General features: G+C 48.0%; 1 protein-coding gene across 2 annotated transcripts in view; it reads left to right on the forward strand.

Moving 5' to 3' along the window:
- Positions 1–26445, forward strand: part of LOC138249767 (uncharacterized) — a 142824-nt gene that overhangs the window by 91361 nt on the left and 25018 nt on the right. For both annotated transcript variants that reach the window (XM_069203878.1, XM_069203965.1), the window contains one exon: positions 7420–9192. In XM_069203878.1, the coding sequence (XP_069059979.1) occupies positions 7420–9192 (1773 nt within the window). The remainder of the gene's footprint in view (positions 1–7419; positions 9193–26445) is intronic.

Raw genomic sequence — 26445 nt, forward strand, 5'->3', positions numbered from 1 at the left:
CATCAGGGCAGGAGTGTTTCTCAATTTGTTTAAACACTCACTTGCAATAAATATATTACTAAAGCATGATGTGGTAGTGCACTGTCATTTACACACAGTAAATGTCCAAGAAATGTCCAAAAACCTTCCCACTAACTTACAGCTTTACTGATATAACTATACAGTGTATTAACAATAATCTGCGAGAATTGGGTTTCAGGAAACATTTATCATTTGCACATCACCAAGTAAAGTGCTCTGACTTTTTTTCATTCTATAAAAAAAAAAATTTCATCACACAGAACTAGAAAAAATTGTCTTTCACAGCTACTGAAATATATTTTGAAATGTTTCTAAAGTTGACTTAGTTATATAAATGTTGTGCGTTGCGAAAAACCTGATGATAAAAGCTTTTCATTTCATATAGGTCAGATAGTTCACCTTACAAAATCCTGGAACTCTGCAGTCTAAAGGAAAAGTATTTGCATTGCAAGAAAACAAACTGACTTTTGACCTCTGTCTTTGAACACAGAGCAAATGTGATGAGAATAAGATTTCTGACTGAACAGAACACCTGTTTTGTCCACTTGCCAGAAGGGGCTAGTGGAATCTAAAAATAGCTCGACCTCATAAAATAAAACTCACCTTAGCGAGTGGTCAGGTAGATTTTTCGAGCCCTGCATTGATGATGTAGCTCGTGTGAGTGGACTGTGGCACAGTGAGGTGAAGTGATCTGCCCAAGAATTACACACTGTAGTCAAGTGGAGAATCTCAGACTGGAAGCTATCGCTTTGATCCTCTGTTGTGAACACAGGCACTAGGCCTCAACTAGAATCTGAGATTTACTGTAACATTTTGTGAAATCAAGTGAAAGCTTAAACATAAACTTGCAGAGCTGTTCACAAGACACTTCTTCTGAAACGAAAGAAAGAAAATGAGCAATGATTTATCCTAAACTGTGCAATAATCAGAACTCTGGTGTAATGAAAGTGTTGGCGTATTCAGAGCCTCATCATAGTCAGACATCTAGGCTAAATAGAGGCAGTTTGTAGACTGAGCCTCTGCAGAGCCTGTGAGTATTCAGAGATTTCATACAAATAAAGAGATGCTATGCTCAGAACTCACGTTCCACACTAGGCAGCAGCCAGCAGCAAAAGACCTGGAAGAAACAGACCCCAACAAAGCAGTAATCTCTTGTAGAACCAAATGGGACAAGTGATTCTTTACAGGACAATAAGATTTCTGAAGCACCTTGCCCCTGTGACAAATATATTCTTTATAAATTCCACACTCCTTCATTATGTGTGCTTCCAGCTCTTCAGTGTTGGTATTTGCTGTTCATGGTAACTCATTTTCTTGAAGGCTTCATGTTAAAGGGTGTACTGTGGTCAAGCCTCCCTGTTCTTTGAGCAATCTGCTATTGGCCTGTTCTGTAACCACTGCAGGCTTGGTTAGCCATGTGTGTCTACTCAGGGCTCGTGAATGCCTCCAGGAGCTGCAGGAAGGGGAGTCATGACTGCCTTCGGGAGACACTCATTGTGTGGCGAGCCTATGACCCTGTGAGAACTTCAACCCAGATAATACTATGCTCATGCATTCAATGGAATGGCTGCTAGCACTTAAGGACACCTGCTTAAGTGTAGGCACTTCTCAAAAAGCCCCTAGACTGGGAAGTGAGGAACAGCGTGTGTGCTGAACGCCCTATGCCCTCTCTTCAGTGTACAAATTATTGTCGTGACTGAACATGAAGTCAAAATCTCCGTGCAAGTTCTTGGAGCATCCCGTGAAAGGATTGACAGGACAAAGTCTTGTGCCTGCCCAGTAAGGAAAAGAAATGGGGCCCTCCCTGCCTAGTACCGCTTTGGGTAGTAAACGAGTCAAACAGGAAGCTCCCACAGTTAATTTAGGCCATGGGGGAATCGTAGAGAAGTCGTGTCTTGCTGAGAAAATCAATACCTGTTTTCTCCATTACTCTGAAAAAATAAGATCACTTTACACCGCCTTATTGGTGTCCAAGGAAAGGGCTTATATCCCCTCAAGGTCTTCTTTTGCTTGCCAGAGTACACATGGCAATGTCCAAAAATGGTTGCAGTAGCATCAGACTGGTACACAGCCCACTGGTGTAGGATGAACCAGCTGGGGGAATCACCTTGCTTAGTCAGAAAGCCAGAATTTTGGGAGTTAATTTGAGGTCGACATTAAGTGGCGAAATAGGTTGGTGACTGGTGCACTCCAAGGACTCTGTGATCTTTAGGAAGAAGGGTAATGTTGGCCTTGTTGAGCATGTGCCCAAGGGAGTCTCTCGACTGCTTCTTAATCAGTCAGGATTTATGGAGCGCTGCTGATCACCTGTGAGGGTATACAGGCGCTAGGTCCAGTCTGCTCGGGGTTCAGTAAAAGTGCCAGGTCTTGAGTCCCTTTTTGAATTCCTGGAGTGAGGGAGCGGTCCTCCGGTGGATGTGGAGGCTGTTCCTGGATTTTATGCTGAGGTAGAAGAAGGAACAACCTCCAGTGTTGATACGGTGGATGCTGGGGGTGTAAGCGAGGCTGAGCTCGGGTCTGGAGGGTAGGTGGAAGCTCAGGCGGTGGTTGATGTACACTGGTCCTTGGTTGTGAAGGGCTTTGTAGGCTTCTTGATAGACCCACATCAGGAGAGGGACCAAGACTGGATTACCAGTTTTGTAAACTTACCAGGATACCCGTCTTCAGGAGATGATTTATATGTGGATAATGCCAAAATGGTCTCTGCCACCTCATGCTCTGTGTAAGCCCCCTCAAGAAGCACCCGACCCTCCACATTCAGAGTGGGTAGGTTTAATGGCCCAAAAATTAGTATCAATTTACTTTAACATGACTGAAGACTCTGCAATTTAGGGAGAGGAATAAAGGGACTTGCTGCGACCCTTCTGCCCAGGGCTACATTTCCCAGCAGAAAGGTATCAACATCCAGCTAACCAGACACCTAGAGAACCACAACCTTTTGGACCCCTCCCAAGCCGGCTTCAGAGCAAAGCACAGAACAGAGACTGCTCTAATCGCAACCATGGACAATATGAGAATGATGCTGGAGAAACAGCAGCCCTCATCCTCCTCAACCTAGAATAGATCCCTTACTACCTCACAGGAAGAACACAGAAGATTATCATTCCCCTCTCCCAGTCCTCGACCCCTAAGAACATCTGCGGTGTACCTCAAGGCTCATCCCTCAGCTCATTCCTCTTTAGCGTATACATGACACCCCTGGCAACCATAGTTAGGAGCCACAGACTCAACATCAACTCCTACGCTGACGACACTCAACTCATCCTCCCCCTGACAAACGGCCATCAAAGACAGCTTTCAAAGATGCATGGAGGAGGTGGCCGGCTGGCTGAACAAGACCTATCTCAAATTCAACACAGACAAGACAGAAGTACTCATGTTCGGGAAAGGCAAGGACACCCTATGGAACAACGAATGGTGGCCACCCAAGCTGGGCCCCACTCCAAACCGTCCGAACATGCCTGCAACCTCAGCATCATAATCGACAGCCAGCTATCCATGAAGAAACATCAGCACTGTCTCCTCCGCTTTGCTTCCTCACCCTCCAAATGCTCAGGAAGGTCTTCAGATGGCTCCCACCCAACACCAGGTGCACTGTCATGCAAGCCCTCATCACCAGCAAACTCAACTACGGCAACTCCCTCTACGTAGGAATCACTGCCCAACTCATGAGGAAACTCCAGACCACAGCAGCCAGATTCATCCTTGACCTCCCCAGACAGAGACACATCACCCTTCACCTCAGGAAACTCAACTGGCTACCAGTCGCAAAAGATGGCAGTTCAGGCTGCTCACCCACGCTTACAAGGCATTACACAACAAAGGACCAGCATACCTCAACAATCGAGTGACTTTCCACCAACCAACCAGAGAACTCCGTTTCAGATCCCTCTCCCTGGCAGCCACCCACCGCATTTGCCGGGCCAACAGCAGAGGCCGTTCCTTTTCCAACCTGGCGGCTAAGACCTGGAACACCCACCCCTGCACCTCAGAGCCTCACCATCGCTCCAACAGTTCAGGAAGGACTTGGAACACCCTCCCCTGCACCTCAGAGCCTCACCATCGCTCCAACAGTTCAGGAAGGACCTCAGGACCTGGATGTTCAGCCAACAGGAACAGGCAGCGTGATCCCGCAGCACAACCCCTCAGTGCCTCGAGACCCTCACAGGTGAAGTAGCCACACTATATAAATCCTGATTGGTTCATTGGTTGGTTGTACAAAGCAAAACGTCCCTTGATATCAAGGAGATGTGTTAAAAGATTGCCATACTCATCGTGTATGACCGGGATAGTTTAGTGGGATTCCTGCTGTCGCCGCTGAGTGGCCAAAAGTCGCACCACCTTCTCACCTTGGTCGCACCAGTGCCATAGCAATTTAACCAGAGGATTTTTTGTAGCCTCTGTGAAAAATGTATTGAGGTGCATCTTTGCCAATTGTAATTCTTTCAAGAGGCCAGGGGTCGGAGATGCTATGTATCACCCATTGATGCCTTTTCAACTTTGAATCCACGAGCTACAAGTCCACTCCTGCCTTACGTTCCACAATACCCCTCAGTGGTAGCCCTCGCACAGCTGCCTTCACTGCTGCCCAGAGTGCCTTGTGGAAACCCACCGATCCTTCGTTGTCCGCAAGGTCAAATAGAATGATACCAGAGCTGTTCCTTCTGCACTCATTGTTTATAAGTGAGTACCTTCATGCGCCATCAAAGCAGTAGAGGTGCCGATAAGCCCGTGTCCAAGTCTAATTGGAGCAGGCCATGTTCAGAGAGGCTAACTTCTAGTATGACAGTTGGTAACTTCCAGGAGAAACTAATCAGTACAAGAGTGGGTGCCATGAGTACACGAGTAAAGTGTAATCTTCGACTGAAGAGTGTAGCAACCACCGCACATCCCGTAAGGCATGGTCTAATATTAGATCTTGACGTAAAGCCCCGTCGGTGCGGTTGGAATTGTCTGGCCTTCCGGTATTGTCCAAGACTGGATTAGGTGCCAAGTTAGTCTTTTCCCAGCGGAACAGGCTTGCACTCAAAGGTGGTAATCCTAGCTAGATGAACCAGGAAGTAGGTCTTGTCCGTGTTGTGCACATAATTTGAACCTACCAGAAAGGATCTTTCGGAATACATAGTTTAGCGAAAACCCATCGGTCCTGATCAGCTGTCCAAATGTTAATGATTTTACAGGGAAGTCTCCATCTTACCAGGGTAGCAACACCAACTCTTGGATGTGCAGTAGGAGGGGGGAATTTACCACCAGTGGTGCCTGCGCACCTATTACAGATACCAATCGCACCCATCCAGTTCCCTTTGAGCTTGAGCAATTTCTCTGGGGACAAGTGTGTCCTGAAAAAAACAACTCAGTATGTATATTTTCGTATGGAGATATTGCCCTTTTTTGCGCTTAATGTAGTGGGATAGTCCATTGACATTCAAGGTGATCAGTGAAAAGGGCTTAAACTGTCCATGAAACACTAGTAACGAGGTGAGTGATACCATGGGGTGGATATCTGGGCAGATCCAGGAGCTGGTTGTTCTTAACCCAAAGTGGCAACACCAGAGTAGCAAGAGAAATCAGAAGAGGCCTATGCCAGAATGTGGCCACTGTCTGACACCTACACCGTTTTAAGTGATGCAAGGAGAGACTAGACAGTTGGGCCGGTCCTTGCTATAGCTCGAGGATGGACTGTTACTGTGTGGGGAAGGGCAGCCAAGAAGTACTAGCGGTAAAATCTGCACGGGGGAGAAAGGAACGAGGGGCAGGGGACCATCTGGAATGGAGAGACAGTAGCAGGAAAGCTGCAAGTCCCCGGTGCAGAACACGACAAAAGGGGAGCGAACCCAGGAATGCTGGAAAGGGGCTCTGGGGCAACAGGGACACAAATAACTTTTTTGCTCCTAATGCCGACTCTTGTCAGCAGATACTAGTGATTCAGTGGAGGCCACCGGTCAGTACTAGATTCTGTTGACCATACTTGGTGCTGTTCCCACAAATCAAGCTCAGGGTACCAACTTAACTTTTAGACTTCAGTTTCAAATTCCTTCAGGTTTAACAAGAGCAAATTTTACATTTTGCTTTTTTCGCATAAAAATGTGTTATTAATCTGCTAATATTATTGCATTTGCTGAACAATAGTGGGCCTCCCGAGTAGGGATCTGTGGATCGCAGGCTAAGAACCACTGAATGATGGCATATTGTAGGAATGGGGAAGGCCGCTTGTGCTGTCCGGTGCATTTATTTTCTTTGATGTAGCCAAGTTCCTGCAGCGTTCTGCAGCAGATTTTAGGAACTCATGTGACAAAGTACTTTAAAAACATGACAAATTGAATGTTGATTTGAGGTTATTGTATAAGCTGAAGGGAATTTGCATTTTGTGGGTTCTCCTGTTGGAGTATACAGACTTGTGGGCGAGAGGCACTGCAAGGGGATGGGGGTACAGTGAGTGTTATAAAAATTCTATGAATTGCAAAACGTGAGCGATTGATGGTGCACACCCAAGAGGGAGCCTGCGTAGGACTTCTGTGTAGGTATGAATGCCCGGTTGTATAGAGTGAACCTAGCTAAAAGGTAGGCGTACAGTCACCTACTGATAGAAGAGGCAGCTGGGAGCAGAAATACACTGTTAAAGCATTGTGTTGCAGTTTTCTTGGAAAGAAGTGCCTTCAACTCTTGCCTAAATCGGCGCTTTGTTAGGTGGTCCTGCTGGATTTTTTTTTCTCCAAGTTATGGGGAGACAGTTGTGAAGGTCCACATAGTTTGCTGCTTTTTGTTTTTCTTACACTACTTAATTTCCAGTCTGACGATGTCCTTGTCACGGGTGCGGCTAGAGCCCCAGAGATGGTGTGCTTGGCTGCAATGGAAGCAGGGCTGCTGGTCGTGATGAATTGTTAAATAATCTAGCTTCTTTTAAGCTTTGTTTTGAGCTATTTTCAACATCAGCTGCAAAGGACGTACAGTGGACCTACCACTGTGGTCATGGTCTCGTGCAGACACACACACACACACACACACACACACACACACTCACTCTCGGCTTTTACTACTAACAGGATAGCAGAAATATGTTCTGCATGAAATCTAGGAACTATACAAACTATTCAGCTGCCATTGAACACGTAGGTAACCATTTTCTTTCACCCACCTTGGGATCAGTAACTTTTGGCAAGTTGCAAAACCAGTGATGCAGGTGCAAGCTTTCTTTTCGCTTGTGCTTAAATTATTTGAGAAAATGATTTTCTGTTGCGAAGAAGGTCGGGAAGTTGTTTTCCCTGTAAATCCAGTGTTCATAGGGCAAGCTCTGAGCTTCAGTTCTGTGCTACCACCGCTCCGCTAAATCTAGATCAGATTGTTATTACACTGTATCCTCTTGAGTTTTAACAGTGTTTAAACTCTACTTTATTTCAGTGAATGATTCGCCTTCTAAAGACCAGAGCGCCTGTCCCCAAGAGGAGCTGCACAACCAGGATCAACTGCCTGAGCAGGAGACCTCATCTGACAATAATGCCGAGAGCACGCTGGCCTTTGAACTGAAACTTAATAATGAAGAAACATTGTCTTGTGACAACAAAGAGAATTCACCAGCACTCAATGGAGAACTAAATAAACGAGACAAGCCCTCATGTGAAAGTGGTGTTAAGACCCCAGCCTTCCTGATAGAATGCCTGAAACAAGACATGGCATCATGTGGCAGTCTGGGGAATGCACCAACCTCAAAACTAGAGCCCAGAAACCAAGACAAGTCATCAAGCGAGAGTGGAGTGAAGACGCTTGCCTTCATAATAGACTCTTCATCAGGCGACAGTATTGTGAATTCACCAGGCGTCAAACTAGATCTGAACAAACTTGAAAAGACCTCAATTGATGGCGGAGTAAAGACGTCGAGCTTCAAATTAGAACTTCCTAACCAAGACAGATCGTCACGTGACAGCGGATTGAAGTTGTCAACCACACTCAAGCTAGACCTGCCTAACCTCGAGAGGTTGTCGCGTGACAGTGGAGTGAAGGTCTCAATCTTCAAAGTAGAGCTTCCCAACCAAGACAGGTCATCGTGGGAGAGCGGAGTCAAGGTATCTAAATTCAATTTGGACCTTCCTAACCAAGAGAAGCTGTTTCGTGACAGCGGGTTGAGTGCACCAGGCTTCAAATTTGATTTAAAAAACCAAAGCAAGCCTCTGTGTGAGAGTGGAATCAAGACACAAGCCTTTGAAGTGACCCTTCCGAATGAAGAGATGCAGTCCCTTGAGGGTGGAGGTACAGCCCCAGCCTTTAAACTAGAGCTTAAAAACCCACAGAAACAATTGAGTGATTATGGAGTAACTAGCCCCCCCTTAAAAGTATCATTTACTAACCAAGGAATGCCGTCTTGTGACAGCAGAATGAATATCCAAGCTAAAGTTCCTAGTCTAAAAGAAGTGTCATCTGACAGTAAGGCATCAGAATCAACATTCATAATAAAAATGCCAAATCAAGAGAGTTCGTTGTGTGACAATGGAGTGAAGACCGCAGTCTATAGTATAGACATTCTTAACCAAGAGATGTCAGCATGCGACAGTGATAACTTGCAATCCTTCCAAGTAGAATTTCCTAACCAAGAATTGCCATTGAGTGACGGAATGCAGCCACCAGCATTTGAAGTTGAAGTTTGTAGTGAAAAGGCGTCGTCTATCAGTGGAGGAAGTTCATGTCATGGTGCGAAGACATCAGCTTTTGCAGCGGGACGACCTATCAAAAAAAGGGCATCAAATGAATGTAAAGTGAAAGACCCAGACTTCACAATAAAGCGTCTAAGCCAAAAAAAGTCCTCATCTGTCGGTAGTATGAAAGCACCACATGTTAACACTAAAACCCAACAGAAGCCTTGTGACATTGGTTTTAAGGCCCAAGTTGTCAAAGTTGAGGACACACGGCAGTCATGCCAGATGGGAGCCAGTGAGCCCACTCTGAAAGTTGAAAACCAAGAGCATTCACATGACAGCGGCATAAACGCACCACTTCAGCATCTAGAACCTAATATTCTGGATAAGCCCTCCTCTGACGCCGCCACCGTAAAAACTGAACCAGAGTGCCAAGAGATATTGGAATTTGATAATGAGGTGATATTAGCCTTTGAGATAGAAGTTCCTTACCAAGAGACGTCCTCATGTGGCGGTGGAGTAAAAAGGACAACCTCCTGTCAAGGTACAGTATTATGCTAGATTTTAACTGTATATTAGGACTGTTTTCTTTGTATTAAAAAGAACATGGTATGCGTTGGGAGGCTTGACGTTCATACAGTATCCAAACTAGCAAGCAATATTTTCTTAGTACAGAGATTTTATATAGCACTGATTATGTTAACAAGCTTATAAACTGCCTGGTTACTCTCTATGGTGTCTCCCCACCCCTGTATTCCCTTTCCCAAAGAGGTCCACTTGATCTACGCTCTTAGTGGATTGTTTGAAAAGCCATAATTTTAATTTTTATCCAAAAGGTTGGCTCTGGGTGTTCCTGCCTGAGATGGGCAGGCAAGGAATACCATAGTTTGGCAGCCAAGAATCTAAAGGAGAAACCTCCCATACAGGCTCTCTCAACTCTTGAGATTACTGCGAGAGCCGTCCCCGAAGATCTAAGGCGTCTTCTGGACTGGAGGGGTTTGAGCAGACCATGGCGATAACGTGGTCCTTTTTGATACATAATCTTATGGCAGAAACAAAAGGTTTTGAATGAGACTCTTGCCTTAATATTGAGCCAATGTAGCTTTGCCAAGGCAGGCCCCGTGGACGAGACTCTGGTGGGAATGTTCAGCTCCAACCAAGCTGCCGAATTTTGGACCCTGTGGAGCCGCCTTATGCTGGCCAGACACCGCATGTTACAGTAATCCAGCCTCGACACCAGTAGGGCTTGGATTACCGTTTTCCTGGTCGAAACCGGAAGAAAGGCAAAGATCTTACGAAGGGTTTTTAAAATGTTGAAACAGACCCCAGCAAGGTTGGCAATCTGGCTATCAAAAGACAGTCTTGTCAAACCAGATGCCAACGTTTTTCACTTTCTGCTTAGGGGTAGGAGGCTGCCCCAGGGTGTCTGGCCACCAGGCATATGACCAAATTGAGGGTTGTTTTCCTATAATCAGGACCTTGGGTTTTTTCAGCATTAAGTTTAAGATATCTTTGATCCATCCACTCAGCTAACCCTAGCAGGTAGGATCCAAAGTTGAAAGTGGAGATACCCTCATCATGGTTTAGAATAATAAACTGGGAATCATCCACAAAAGATACAATTTTGATTCCGAAACATTCAATAATGTTGGCGAGAGGGCTCATATAAAGATTGGACAAAGTCGGGCTTAAAGCAGAGCCCTGTGCCACCCCCTGTGGCATAGGAAGAGATTCTGAAAAGTAAGGCTGTTGTCTTGTGAATGGTCTGATCTTGCAGAAAACATGCTAGCCACTTCCAGGCCAAACCTCGATCCCGCACATCCCGAGCTGTTCGAAAAGGAGGCTATGTGATGCGGTATCAAAGTCCGCACTCAAGTCATGATTAAATCTGCCGTCTTTATCTCATCTTTAATCTGTTTTATAGATTCAGACACAAGTAGTAGCAGAGATTCTGTACTGAACTGTGGACTAAAGCCCGATTGGGTCTCGTGCTAAAGTTGTTTGTTTTCAATAAAGTGCTTCAAATATAGATTGATATGTTTCTCTGCTATTTTAGCAAAGGAGGGAGATCAGTCTGAACACTTATGGTTTGCTAAGATCTAGCAAAGGCTTGTTCAGCAGGGGAAGAATAGTGGCATGTTTCCATTTAACAGGAAACTGACCTGAACTGAAGGAGTGATTCAGTAGTTCACATAGAAAAGGTAGGATGGGCCTCCCTGCCGTGACCCAGTATCCTCACTGGGGCTGGTTCCAAAGGTGACCCAGATTTAACTTTGGGCCAGAGGGTGCAGAGGTCATCCAAAGATAAGTTTTTTTTTAATGCTATATAAATCATCCGTAAACTTCGACGGTACGGACAAGAGGACTGGGCTATGTGCCCTGCCCTTTTCACAGCCTTCAGGAAAGATGCATAGATTTTCGAGATTTTATCTGAAAAGAAGTGCGCAATAGAGTTGTAATTGTCAATTGAGGGACTAATGGAATGGGAATCCCGCTCCAAGGAAGAGAGCGATTTCATTATCTGAAATAGCTCCTTTTGCGAGTTCTTAGCTTGTTTGATCGTTTGTGAGTAGACTAGGCAGCTTGTGCACCGTATGTGTTTATTATATTCTTTTAAGGCCTTGGGGTAAATGATTTTGTCAGAGATGTTATAGTTCCTACACCATAGGCGTTCCTGGCGCATACAGGACTTTTTTTTATTGCCTGTAGTCCCCCCCCCCTGGAACCATTGTGCTGATGGTTTGGAATGGCCAGCTTTGAAGTTCTTCAGAGGTGCAATATTAAGTGCCTCAGGGACTCATGTTTCTACCTGTGCTTTAGCAATGTTCACACAGTCCTTTAGAATCGGTGGATTGGAGCTCAAAGCTGCCAAAAAGGCTGCTAGGGTAACCTTGTACCATTTCAGAGTAATCATGTGTCTGGTTTCTTGAGATATAGAGGCTAGTGTGTCTACAAGGCCTCCCGGCCCCTGACAGCAGTTCAGCGACTCCATCACCGACATCAGCACACACGCTGTCGCATCCACTGACTACATACTCCTCAGGTACTTAAACTTCCACCTCGAGGACACCAATGACGACACCACCACCCTGCTCGACAACCTCGGCCTCAAAAAGCTTGTCACGACACCGACCCACTCCGCAGGACACACACTCAACCCTATTTTCTGTGCCAGCAATCACGTCTCCTTCAGCCACACCACTGAACTTCACTGGACAGATCACTGCTGCATCCAATTCTCCTTCAAGAAACCCACAACGGATCCCCCACCGCAGTGGGAACAAGGTCACTGAAGACCAACTTATCGAGATCCTTTCCCGGAACCCACCCATCGACACTGACACAGCTGCCATAACCTCCCGCAGTGGATCGACACCTGTGCCAATACTCTCTCCTCGATCAAGAATCCCTCCAACAGACGCACCGACAGAAGGACCTTTTGGTTTACCGCCTACCTCCATGAATCGAAGCAAACCTGTTGTAGACTTGAAAGAAAGGGGCACCAATATCCGACTCTGGACAGCCACACAGCCTTCAAAAACGTCATCCCCAGACACCACCAACTCACCCGAACCACCAAAAGAACCGCCTCCAAAGACTGAATCAACAACAACGCACACAGCCACAAGGAGCTCTTCAACATTGTGAAGGAACTCTCCAATCTCCGCTCCAACGCCAATGACATCCCTCCATCTCAAGAGCTTGCGACTCCCTAGCCGCCTACTTCCACCGCAAGATTGCAGACATCCACTTCAGCACCCAGACCCCCCCCTGGCAGCCACCAACACCACAGATTCACCTCTGACCAACCTTCTGCTCTCCTGGACCTCCGTCAACGACACCAACACCATCGAAATCATGAACACCATCCACTCCGGCTTCCCATCTGACCCCTGCCCTCACCACATCCTCAACAAAGCAAGCTGTCATCGCACCCCAACTACGGACGATCATCAACAGCTCCTTCGAGTCCGCCACCTTCCCGGAGAGCTGGAAACAAGCTGAGATCAAAACCCAAGGCGGACCCAAAGAATCTCAAGTACTTCCTGCCTATCTCCCTGCTCCCCTTCTCAGCGAAAGTAATGGTCAAGGCGGTCAACAGACAACTAACCCGCTTCCTCGAGGAGAACTGCACCCTGGACCCTTCCCAATCCGGATTCTGCAGCAACCACAGTACCGAGACTGCTCATTGCCGCCACCGGTGACATCCAGAACAGTGGTCAACGGCGAAAATGCGGCCCTCAGCCTCCTGGACCTCTCAGCCATGTTCGACACCGTCTGCCACCACACCGTACGCACACATCGCAGCGACGCAGGAATCCGTGATGAAGCCCTGCACTGGATCACCACCTTTCTCATCGGCAGTACTCAATCTGCCTCCTCCATTCCGCTCTGAAGCCGCCAATATCATCTGCGGCGTACCCCAGGTTCGTCCCTCAGCCCGACCCTCTTCAACGTTTATATGGATCTGCTCGCTAACATCGCCCGATCTCACAACCTCAACATCATCTCATACGCTGATGACACCCAGCTGATACTGTCCCTCACCAAGGACACCACCAAGACCATCCTCCATGAAGGAATGAAGGCCATCACTGAAAGAATCAAGAACAGCTGCCTTAAACTGAATTCTGACAAGACTGAGATCCTCATCTTTGCCTCCACCCCCTCCGCATGGGACGACTCCTGGTGGCCTGCTACACTGGGAACCGCACCGACACCCACCGATCACGCACGGAACGTGGGATTCATCCTGGACTCTTCACTATCTATGACCCAGCAAGTCAACGCCATTTCCTCCTCATGCTTCTGAAGATCTACAAATGGATCCCCACTGAAACCAGAAGAACAGTTACCCATGCCCTTGTAAGCAGCAAACTGGGCTACGGTAATGCCCTCTACGCAGGTACCACTGCCAAACTCCAGAAGAGGCTGAAACGCATCCAGAACGCCTCCACATGCCTCATCCTGGACATCCTCTTCCACTGCCACATCAATGCCCACCTGTGAGATCTGCATTGGCTCCCCGTCAACAAGAAAATCACCTTTTAAGCTCCTCATCCACGCTCACAAGGCACTGCACAACTCCGGACCAGAATACCTCAACAGACGGCTCTCCGGACCAGAATACCTCAACAGACGGCTCTCCTATACCCCAACCTGACCGCTTTGCTCCGCCGATGTTGCCCTTGCCACCGTCCCACACATCCGCGGAACGTCCACCAGCGGCAGGTGATTCTCGCACCTCATTGCCAAGAGGTGGGACACTTCCCACCCACCTGCGTCAGACCAAGGACCTCCATACCTTCAGGAGACATCTCAAGACCTGGCTGTTCGAGCAGTAGCAGCATCCACTTCCCCTTAGCGCCTTGAGACCATCACAGGTGAGTAGTGCGCCCTACAGATTCCTTACAGAAGGTAAGTAACTTGGTCATTACGTTGTGAAGGCTTCTATTAGCACTTTGAGCTCTTCACATTAGTTCTTCCGACCCCTAGTACAGCTAGAATGAAACCACATTCAGGTTGTTGACTTCAGCAACGATTCATACAATGCACAAAAAGGTTTAGAAGGAAGAAACCTTTCCTTTGGTGAAACCAGTGGGACACTGCTAAGCTCAGATGCACATCACCACACTTTTTTTTTTTATAAAGAATTTTTATTGATTTTTGCAAAAGAAAAAATAACCATGATACAAAGGTCATAACACGATGCCAACGGGCATCCAACATTGGTCGAACCTGTGATCCCAGATAGCACTAATATTAAAGATAACAGATAACATAGTATTCAGGAGCCTAGTGCGGCCTCCCATTTCCCCCATATCCTATTATATTTATTCGGACATCCTCTAGCCTCATATACAAGTTTTTCACTCTGCGCACACCAATCCACTCCCTGTCTCCACTTAGCCAACGATGGGGCATTCTTGGCCTTCCAGTTTGCCACTATGTCCCTCTTAGCCACTAAGCACGCCACCCCAAGGAAAATTCGATCTGGTCTCCTTAGCTCGATGTCACCCATGATCCCGAGGAGGAGGGGTAGAGGCTCTCTCTCTATATTCTCCTGCAACACCTCAGAAATCTCCCCCAGGACCGCTCCCCAATAGGCTACCATGGCCGGGCAGGTCCACACCATGTGGAAGAAGTCAGCTGTAAGGTTTCTGCAGCGAGGGCACTCCGCGTTGGGGCGGAGGCCCGCTCTGTGTAGTTTGTCGGGTGTGAGGTATGCTGTGTGCAAAAAGTAAGTTTGTATCAATCTGAAACGGGTGGCGATCGCCAGGGCCCGCGGGGCCATTAGCGCCTCACCCCATTCCATCTCTTCCATGGGGCCCACCCACCCCTCCCATCTCTGGCGAAGCACCCCCAGGGAGCCCGAGGTGCCGGAGACAAGGGTGCGATATATCTGGGAGACACCTCCCCTACCTAGGCTCCCCATCAATGCCTTGGCCTCCATGAGGCTGCATTCAGGTATGTTTTCCCCCTCTCGGATGTGTACTGATAAGGCATGTCGGAGCTGGAGGTATCTGTGGAACTGTGTCTTGTTTAATGAAAAGTTTTTCTGGAGATCTTCAAAGGACCGTATGTGTGACCCGTTCCAGACATCGCCTAGTGTGGAGATGCCTATGTTGTCCCAGTTCCGAAACCCCTCCAAGCCCGCCACCTCCACCAATTGCCTCCCATGCCACAGTGGGGTCTGCTGGGTAAGTCGTCCCCACCACCCCGTTGACTTTTGAGCCGTCCGCCATCCCTGTAGAACCACCCTGGTCACATCTGGGACGTCTCGAGAGATCGGACCTCCATAGAGGGTGTCCAAAATCCGTGGGTAACCCATCGTTTGGAGCTCCAGTCGGTACGCCGGGTCTGTCCACCCACCCCCCATCCAGTCATTAATCACAAGTACTTGTGTCGCGAGGTGGTAGGAGTGGATATTGGACATGCCCAAACCTCCATCATATACATCCCTCTGGCAGGTTTTGAGCGCTAATCGTGGGCGGGCTCAGCTCCATATAAATTGACGCACCAATGAGTCCATTTCCCCAAACCATTTCCTAGGGATGGGATGGGGAAAATTTTGCAGGAGGTAGAGGAGCCTAGGAAGGATCATCATCTTATAGAGCGCGATTCTACCGAGCAGGTTAAGGGGGAGTGTCCTCCAGTGTAGGAGATCACTTCTGATTTTTCTGGTTAACGGTGTAAAGTTAAGTTCCCATGTCAACTCAGGGAGAAGTGAAATATACATTCCCAGATATTTGAAGCTATTTCTTCGTACCGGAATGTTTCGCTGCCAGTCCACACAATCCCCGGAGCGGTGTAGGGGGACCAGTAGGGACTTGGCGGGGTTCAGGATCAGCCCCGAGGCTTCCGCGAAGAGGCCCAGGATCTCTAGCACGCGGGGGCCACTTTTAGCCGGGTTGGATAGGTATAGGAGGACATCGTCTGCGTATAGCGCCACGCGGTCTTCTGCACAGGCAGGCCAGGACCAGCCCTCGATCAGGGGATCTCCTCGCAGCAGTATCGCAAGAGGCTCTATCATTAATGCGAAGAGCAATGGGGATAGCGGGCAACCCTGCTGGGTTCCGCGGCCAATAGGGAATGGGTCAGAGACCACTCCATTCACCCGGACTCGAGCTGTCGGTTTGGAGTACAGGAGTCTCACCAGGCCTCGGAATCTGGGACCGAGTCCATTTTTCTGCAAGACCAGTTCAAGGTAAGACCAATCCACTGTGTCAAAGGCTTTTTCAAAGTCCAGCAAGAGTAATGCCAAGTGTGCGTGCGACAGAGTATTGCGATGTGCCAGAGCCAGATGCAACCGCCTAATGCAGTGCCTGGTGCTACGAGTGGGCATAAAGCCACACTGGTCAGGGTGCACTAGTGTAGGCATTATCTCTTTCAGTCTAGAGGCCAGGGTCGAGGAAAGCACTTTGATCTCAATGTTTAGAAGTGAGATGGGTCGGTATGCCGAACAATGTCTCGATGGGGGCTGAGTTTTGGGAATCACTACTATTGTCGCCTGGTCAATCTCGGTGGGAAATCGGCCTAGTTTCTCGGCTTCCCCATACATGTTGAGTAAGTGGGGACCCAGTATATCACTGCATTTGCTATATAGCTCTGCCGGGAATCCGTCAGGGCCGGGGGTCTTGCCCGATGGCAGGATGGAGATTGCACTGGTGATCTCTGCAAGGCTAATAGTTTCGTCTAGCCTGTCTCTTGCCTCCAGGGAGATCCTGGGGAGAGTGATCTCATTCAGGAGGGGAGTCTCTTTCTCAATAGCGGGGCGGGGGTGCATTGCATAGAGGTGGGCATAGTAGGACGAAAAACTTTGTGCGATTGCAGCTGGTGTCCTAGAGAGGGCGCCTGAGGGCTCCAAAATCTCAGGTATAACCCTGCTGGCCAGAGGACGCGCGGCCAGCCAATGTAGGAGCTTCCCATTTTTGTCCCCCCAGCCATATATACGGGCCACCGAAGCTCTCCAAATGCACCTGGCTGAATCTAGCATTATGTGTTTAATTTCTTCTCTAACCATAGTCAGCTGTCTCAGGGCAGCGGCAGACGAAGAAGTCATTTGTTGGCGTTCCAGTCTCAGAGCCCTGGCCTCCAGGTCAGAGATCTGGGAGTTCCTGTCCCGCTCGCGGGTACGGAGAAGGTACTTGGCATGCCCTCTGAGGGTAGCCTTACAGGCGGCCCATAATGAATCACCACACTTTTTAAGTTCCCACGGGGTCTCTTACCTTTGTCTTAAATGTCATTATTGAAAAATGCTAGTCCTCACCTCAAAATCCTCCCTCACTCCCTCTCCTCCTTCCGATGGCAATCACCCGCCAGCCCCTCACATGGTTGTTGGGTCTCTGATCCCACATCAGGTGTCTGGATTATGTGTATTGTTTGTGTATTTCAAGATGAAGTGGTAAATCTGTTAGAAGATGTCTTGATTGTAAGACGGTTTGCCTAGAGCAGTTATGATTCCATATAGAGCACTGGTTCCCACCCTTTTGGCTTCTGTGTCTCCCACTTTACCATGACTGGAACCCGGGGACCCCCACTGAATCTGGGGACCCCTCACTGTGTCATTATTGAAAGCTGGGGACCAAATCTGTTCTAAACTGTTGCAGACTCCCTGAGGAGGCTTCACAGATCCCCAGGGGACCCGGACCACAGGTTGGGAACCACTGATACAGAGTATAGCAAGAACATAGTCCCCAGCTGCACCAGACAGTATTCTGCCTTCAGTTTGCGTGGGGGTTAAATGCTACAGTACCAGATGGTCATCGCAAGACCAATTCAGAAATCCCTAACTGATGTATCCTGAACCTGCTGGTGACATTGCCAACTCAGTGGTACTTATCAATCCGGAGGTGGATAAAAGGCTGAGAGTTGGACCTGTCCTCGACAGGTGACAGTTATGTTCAAGTGGATTCTCATAACTCTTAGGAATAATATCGGCATCTTAGAAATACCCACAGTTGTGTTGTGCAGCACAAGGAAGGGCAACAAAGTGACCAACAAATTCTCAACCAATACCCTTCTCTTTCTCTGAAGACACATTTGTGGCTGCAAAGCACAGCAACTTACTGCTGGTTGCAAATGGCCGTAGCTAGCCAAGAACAAAATGAGGTTAGTAGCTACTGAAACTTTAAAGATGCATATATGAGAGCTCTCCGTCCTGATGGATACTACTTGCTGCAGATTCCTCACCTTTACAATATTTCCCAAGTGCCACACTGTATCCGGAAGCAATTCATAGCACTGCTACAGCACACTGCCAAAGCTTTGTTCTACCCTAGAAGTGATCGAGAAGAGCTGCATATAAGCAACTCCCATGCACATGGATGTCAGTTCCTTTTTTCCGGTGCCTTCAGACTCTGTTCTAGCTTGCCGCTGCCTCTTTCAGGTATTTGATGTCCTTCCAAACCAAAATCCAGTGTGCAAAGATGCACCATGTTCAAACCATGCGTGACTGTAGACAAAAGATGTTGGTGATGCACTTTCACAAGGTATGACTTTAGTGTTTGACACTGGGTACGAGTTCGGATTGTGTTATGAATGAACCGTCATGGACCCACAGGTGATCCACGACAGTAAAGCAAATCTGTTATTCCCCAAACATAGTAAGACGTCATGGACCTCATGCAAGTCCCACTCTTAAGTTGAGGGCGCGGACCCACACCTGAGGTCGGTCGTGCAACACATCTTTGTGGTCAAAGTTATCTGGTACATCAAAAGTGAAATGCAAGAAGGCAAAGCTGGAGTCGTTCCCACCTCACCACTCACTATCTAAAGAAAAGTCTCAAGGGCATCAAGGTGCCACTCTGTCTCCGACCCCTGATTGAGGATCCAATTCCTCAGTTGAATGAATGAATGAAAACACGTCTAAAGCGCACTGCTATTACAAGTATCCCAGTGCTACGTTAAAAGGAAAGAGGGAATTCTACCACCTTAAATGTTGCACAGATGGGTTTTTAACTGTTTCTGGAAGATAGTTTCATCTGAGATACTTCTGAGTTGGAGGGGGAAGCTTGTTCCAGTGCTTAGCCACCAAGACCGAACAGGCCAAACAACCAAGCTTCTTTTGCTTAGTGAGTGGGATGGCTAGCATCCAGGCAGTCTTTGAACGTAAGGCCTGAGGTGGGTAGTATTCTTATAGACTGTTAAGAAAATTTTAGGTCCGGCCTTGTAAAAAGCTCAGTAAGCAATGGTAAGGATTTTCAAAACAATTGTTTTCCTCACTGGTAATCAGTGACATTTTTTGCAGTAATAAAATACCGAGGCACAATTGAGGAGCTTGAACATGAGGCGGATTGCTATAATCTGTACAATTTGCAGCCGATGGATTAAGTAACCCGGGACCTCTAGAGTACGTTGGCATAAGTTAATCTGAAAAGAATCCTGGCCCAGACTACTAATTTCTGAGCTTTCCAAGGCAGGAAATCAAGACATCTCTTAACAGTTTGAGTATCTAACAGTAGGCCTTCTCATCTGGGGTTTAAAAGAGAGGTGAACATCAAAATGCACACCTATGTTCTTTACCACCTCCGTGGGGAAGGGAGGGGAGGGAGGGCAGTGAACAGCACCTGACCAGCCTGGAAGAGGATTAGAGCCGAATAGCAGGATCTCCGTTTTGTCAGGATTACATTGGAGACAGTTGCATCTGAGCCACCCGATCACCGCCACAATACAGGGTGAAAACGTTCATTTGGTGTCGGACAAATTGCCTTTGTAGGTTAGCAATAACTGGGTGTCATCCACATACGAGACAACTTGGATACCAAAGGATTCGATCAAGAAAGAAAGCTGGGACGTGTAAATGTTAAAAAGCGTAGGGCTCATTGCTGAGCCCTGTGGTACCTCACACTTCAGAGCCTTCACCTCTCAATAGAAAGGCTTCAGCCGCATGGCTTGGCCTGTGATCTGAGAAGGAACCAAGCCAGTCAAATGCCGCGCCCTCCACTCCAATCAAGGCGCTGCATCAGGATCTCATGTGAGACCATGTCAAATGGCGCAGAGAGGTCTAACCGGATCAGGATGACTTTGTGGCCCAAATCAAGATTCGGCTTAATGGAATCAATTATTTCCATAATGCTGTTTCTGTGCTGGGATGGGCCCTGAAGACTGATTGTGATAAGTGCAGAAGATTGAAAGTGCCCAAAAATGCAGATAATTTTGTAATAACAATCTTTTCAAGCAGCTTTGGGACCCATGGAAATGGAGATGGGTCCAACATTAGACAGGGCTTCAGGATCAGCGTTAGCCCTCAACCCCAGCCTCTTCCCATACCCCTAAACCCACAGCCCACACGCTCCATTTCCCTATCCCAGCCATATCTCTACCACCCAACCCTAAACCAGTAGTCAATCCCAACCCTCGGCCCTAAACTCCTCTTCAAACATACTCCTCCTAACCCTCTTTCCACACCACACTCCGCACACCAACCCTATCGCTGCTTCTCCACTCCCACATTCCTCGCCCTAAGACCCAGAACAGCCCTCAGCCCAGCACCTCCCCAAACCTGAACCCTAAAAAAAAGAAGAAAAAAACATAAACCCATCACCTACCCCAATCCCTGACCAGCCAGGAACCCTAAGCCCTAAAACCACCACCTGCCTCCACCCCTTCCCTGAACCCTAAATCACCCTCGGCAACACTCCTAACCCTTAACCGCATTCACCCAATACTCGTATATATGCACCATTACGGCTTTCTGAAAACATAGCCAAATTGCAACTTTTCTCACACACAAACCCAAAGTTCCACTTCCACCTACAAATACATATTCCCCTCATAGATCCCGTGTCCTCAGACCCACTCTTCACCAGGGTAACACCCCACAATTCAATCACAAAACCTGCAACCTAACTAGGCCTCAAATCACGCCAAACTCACATCTAGAATAGAGGCCCAAACGCAACTTCCCATTCACCCATGTTCTGCAAATTAACTTGAAAACAAAACAAGACTATCTCAGCCCCTGACATCAACAGTCAAATCCACCAAGAACTAGTGGGAACATCCTCCAACTTCAGACGCAAAACATGCAAAACCCCTAAATTTACTAGGCCCCAAAACCCACAAAATCACCTTTCAAAACATGTCCCACAACAACAACCAGCAGTAACATGCTCAAAACACTCAATTTATAACGTCCACTACTTGCCTCAGAATATGAGGACAAAATAGAACCCCTCAACTCATTAGCTTTTAATCTCAGGTGTTTACACTGATTCTTCATAATTTTATCCTCGAAAATATCCCTCAGCCTACCCATACGTTTGAGTTGATTTCAAATAGAGAAGCAGTTACTTTAGGGCCAGTGAATTCCAACACAATTCTAAAGATTTCTTTAGCATTATTTTTTGCTTCACTGATTGTTTTCAGAGTAGAATTGTGACGTGCAAGCTTTACATTTTTATGGTATATACTCAGGGCTTGTTTGTGTTTGATTTTATCTTTTTCATGGTAATGTCGTCTCCACAGGCGTTCTAGATTTTTGCAATGTTTCATTTCAGAGGCCAGATCGCCAGAAAATGAACGAGCTGAGGGACAAGGTCTCAGATTCTAGGAACTACGTTCTGGGGTGACCACATGGACTGCAGCTGTAACCCACCTTTCAACCACCACATCATTTGTCAGGACATCTCTAGTTGGTGTGGGTTTGTGCGATCTTAAAATATCCTGCAACTAAAGCATATCTACCTAATTTCTGGCACGGTCCCTGGAGATCAACCCATCTTTCCCTTTAAGATAGGCAAAGGCTAAGAAAAAGGTAATAAAATCCTGATGGGCCAGAGTTCCCCATGCCATCGGCAACGTACTCTTTCTGCTCCCTCTGGCACGCCTTGAGACCCTCCAAGATCCGCAGGGGCCTCCTTTCGGGTTACCACCAGTAGATCCATCCTCTGCTTCTTGACCCCTTCACGCTGCCTTAGGTTCTCTACCGACTCTGGTGCTTACTTCACTCCTGGCTCTAAGGTCTGAGCTGGTCCCACTTTTGTCGACACCGGTAGCAACTTCACTGGCACAGGAGGGGGATCCGGTGCAGACTCTGATATCTGAGCTGAATTTGTTTCAACCCCAACCAAGGTTGTGCCCCGGCCCACCCGGAGCCTGATTCAAACTATCTGCTTCCTCTGCTGTAGAGTCATCCATTAACTTTTTCATTCGGATTCTGCCCAGAGTTTACCGCCACTTGAAGATGACCGTGGTGATGAAGGGGATGATGTTATGATGATCAGTTTATTCATTGATTTACAGGAGTCCAGTTGGAAGATTCTTCTCCTGATGCAAGATTGGTTTCCCCTTTGGACAGCCAACAGAAGAGTGCTTCCTTTCCTGTGGTAATTCTGCATGTGTCTGAGGTGGTGGCCTCCAACTTCCCTCTTTTGAGATCAAGATAAATGTCCTAACCGAAATCCTGCGACCTGAACCCTCACTTTCACTCAATGTCGCCCTAACTAACGCTCTGAGGCACTTGGGCTAAGCTTGCTCTTGCCTAGAGTGAACAGGCAGGTGGCCAGACGCCACAAAATGGCATCTGGTGACCCTGCTTCACTTACACAGCATCCTACTTCTGAGACTTAGGTGATCAAAGCTTCCACCAGCAAGCTAAATTCTAACCCACAACCAACCCCCCCGCACCCTTAAACCCCTTTGCACCCCGAGGATTGAAGAGTTTGGAAAACTAATGTTCTCTTCATCACACCTTTCCTTGAGGACGGTCAGTGCAGTATACAGCCCTTCTGAGGCTACTCTATAGAGTTGGCGTACAGACAAAGACAGGCTACTCAACGCTCGCTGCAGCCTGTCCTGCTGTGGCAAGGGATGGGGCATCCAGCAGGGATTGCGCATATCACCATGGCCTATCGATCTTCCCAGACCCCTTCCCTGCGGCATGAGCCACCAAGCCGAAGGCGCGCCAAAGGCAAGCCTGTCTGCCCGTCCACGCCAGCTCAGGCAAGCCTGTCTGCCCGTCCGCGCCAGCTCAGGCAAGCCTGTCTGTGCCCGTCCATGCCAGGTCGGGCCTTAGGGCGAGTCCCCCTGGTCCGGCCATAACCAAAGGGTCCATAACATCTGCTCTTTCTTATTCTTCAGGCTTTATTCGGGCTCTTAGGCCGCCCCTTCTTAAAGAATGCCAGGCACGCACAGACTGGAATAATAACCTCATGGAGCTGCCCATCTTGTCAGTGGAGGCTTCAATTTAGTGAGTCAAGGTCGGTCTCAGTAGTCAAATCCCATACTACCTTCTTACTGATTAATTGTCGTTCAATGCCAGCCCACAAATTCGATATGAATCTTTTACGGAAACTTGGCTGCATGAATGGTCGGGCCAGATATTAACCTGGCGTTACCTCCAGGATACCTGATAGCCAGGGTGGACAGAACTACCTCTAGAGGGGGAGGACTCGCGATTATTTATAAGGATTCTTTTAAGATGACTTACCAGCCCCTCCAGCTATCAGAAGGGGAAGGCATGCTCTTTTCCCTCGCGCTTAATCCCCTATTGACACTCCCAGGAATCTTACTCTGTCGTCCTTCCGGCTCGCCAGATAACTTTATAGAGTCTCTCCCAGACCATATTGCCGATTTAAGAGACCCAATTTCACCATCCTAGGTGATTTTAATATTCATGCTGAGAACCTAGATCAGCCGGCGGCGAGACATCTCCTGGGCAACATGGATGCGCTGGGACTAGAGCAATTGGTGAGAGGGCCCACACACGAAAAGGGACACACCATTGACCTAGCGTTTAGCAATCTAACAGCTTTAACTTGTAAACCCCCTTTTCCTTTGGCTTGGTCAGACCACTTCCTAATTTCACTGAATTTAGCCATTGATGTTGTAGGAAGCATCCCCATGCCAGTTGCGCAGGCCGGCATGCTGTGGCACAAGCTTAGTACCAATCAATGGATTGTTGTGCTGGAACACCGCAGACCCCTGTTTTTTAACAGCACTGATACCGAAGTGGAGTCATTCAATGATTGGATCATTGACAGTCTGGATATAACACTCCCTCGTAGGGTAAACAATTGTACTTCTAGGAAAGCTAGTGCTCTGTGGTTTACCCCTCACTTGCACCTTCTTAAAAGAAAGTGTAGAAGGTTAGAGAGAAGGTGGAGAAAATCATACGACCTGGCTCATAGGGATGCGTATAGGAAAGCGATTAGATTCTACCACGCTGAGATAAAATCAGCACAGAGCACCTATTATGCTGACAGAATTGAAGAAGCCTCTGGTTCTCCCAAAGAAGTCTTTCAGGTGTTAAAAGAAATTCTCCAGGTACCCCTAGAGGAGAAACTCATTGAAGCTTCCCTAGAACATAGCAATAAGCTAGCCAGTTTCTTCCAACAAAAAATCCTGGACATATATTCTGATTTTCCTAACAGTATGCCCAGGTTAGAAGGGCAGGATAAATCCACCAATTACAGCATAGCGACTATTTCGCAGTTCACCCTCCTCTCCCAGGTGCAGGTTACTTCACTTCTCAACTCACTCAAGTCAGGATTTCCTTTGGACCCTGCTCAGGGACAGACTACAGCTGTCATACTTTTTGATTTGAGTGTGGCTTTCGACACCGTAGACCATCAGGTGTTTTGCCAAAGGATGAGGAAGATCAGAATTGAGGGTCCATCCCTTGCATAGCTTACCTTTTTCATAGAGGGTAGATCATTTCAGGTCCTTGGCCGATCCCACCTCTCGGATAAACTCCACCTCAGCTGCGGTGTGCCATGGGGCTCATCGCTTAGCGCCATGCTTTTTAACATATATATGGCCCCTTTGGCCGAGCTGGTGGAATCCTTTGGATTATCATTGGTGTCCTACGCCGATGACACCCAATTGGTGGTCTCTTTTTCCATCAAATTCTGCTCTGGAGGGCTCCTCACTGTCTTCCTGTTTACGAGCAGTCACAGGATGGATGACGGACAGTAGGTTGCAACTAAACGGTGATAAAACGGAGCTAATGATCTTGGGCCATTGTAAGGAAATGCCTCCTTGGCATGGTTGCCCCCTGACTTTTTGCCTTTGCTGATGCTATGTTTACAATTGAAAGTGTGCTGAGGCCTGCTAACCAGGCCCCAGCACCAGTGTTCTTTCCCTAACCTGTACTTTTGTATCCACAATTGGCAGACCCTGGCATCCAGATAAGTCCCTTGTAACTGGTACTTCTAGTACCAAGGGCCCTGATGCCAAGGAAGGTCTCTAAGGGCTGCAGCATGTCTTATGCCACCCTGGAGACCTCTCACTCAGCACAGACACACTGCTTGCCAGCTTGTGTGTGCTAGTGAGGACAAAACGAGTAAGTCGACATGGCACTCCCCTCAGGGTGCCATGCCAGCCTCTCACTGCCTATGCAGTATAGGTAAGACACCCCTCTAGCAGGCCTTACAGCCCTAAGGCAGGGTGCACTATACCATAGGTGAGGGTACCAGTGCATGAGCATGGTACCCCTACAGTGTCTAAACAAAACCTTAGACATTGTAAGTGCAGGGTAGCCATAAGAGTATATGGTCTGGGAGTCGGTCAAACACGAACTCCACAGCACCATAATGGCTACACTGAAAACTGGGAAGTTTGGTATCAAACTTCTCAGCACAATAAATGCACACTAATGCCAGTGTACATTTTATTGCAAAATACACCCCAGAGGGCACCTTAGAGGTGCCCCCTGAAACTTAACCGACTGTCTGTGTAGGCTGACTAGTTCCAGCAGCCTGCCACACTAGAGACATGTTGCTGGCCCCATGGGGAGAGTGCCTTTGTCACTCTGAGACCAGTAACAAAGCCTGCACTGGGTGGAGATGCTAACACCTCCCCCAGGCAGGAGCTGTGACACCTGGCGGTGAGCCTCAAAGGCTCACCCCTCTGTCACAGCCCAGCAGGGCACTCCAGCTTAGTGGAGTTGCCCGCCCCCTCCGGCCACGGCCCCCACTTTTGGCGGCAAGGCTGGAGGGAACAAAGAAAGCAACAAGGAGGAGTCACTGGCCAGTCAGGACAGCCCCTAAGGTGTCCTGAGCTGAGGTAACTCTAACTTTTAGAAATCCTCCATCTTGCAGATGGAGGATTCCCCCAATAGGGTTAGGATTGTGGCCCCCTCCCCTTGGGAGGAGGCACAAAGAGGGTGTACCCACCCTCAGGGCTAGTAGCCATTGGCTACTAACCCCCCAGACCTAAACACGCCCTTAAATTTAGTATTTAAGGGCTACCCTGAACCCTAGAAAATTAGATTCCTGCAACTACAAGAAGAAGGACTGCCTAGCTGAAAACCCCTGCAGAGGAAGACCAGAAGACGACAACTGCCTTGGCTCCA

This window comes from Pleurodeles waltl, chromosome 1_1, assembly GCF_031143425.1.
Source record: "Pleurodeles waltl isolate 20211129_DDA chromosome 1_1, aPleWal1.hap1.20221129, whole genome shotgun sequence".
Taxonomy (NCBI): Eukaryota; Metazoa; Chordata; class Amphibia; order Caudata; family Salamandridae; genus Pleurodeles; species Pleurodeles waltl.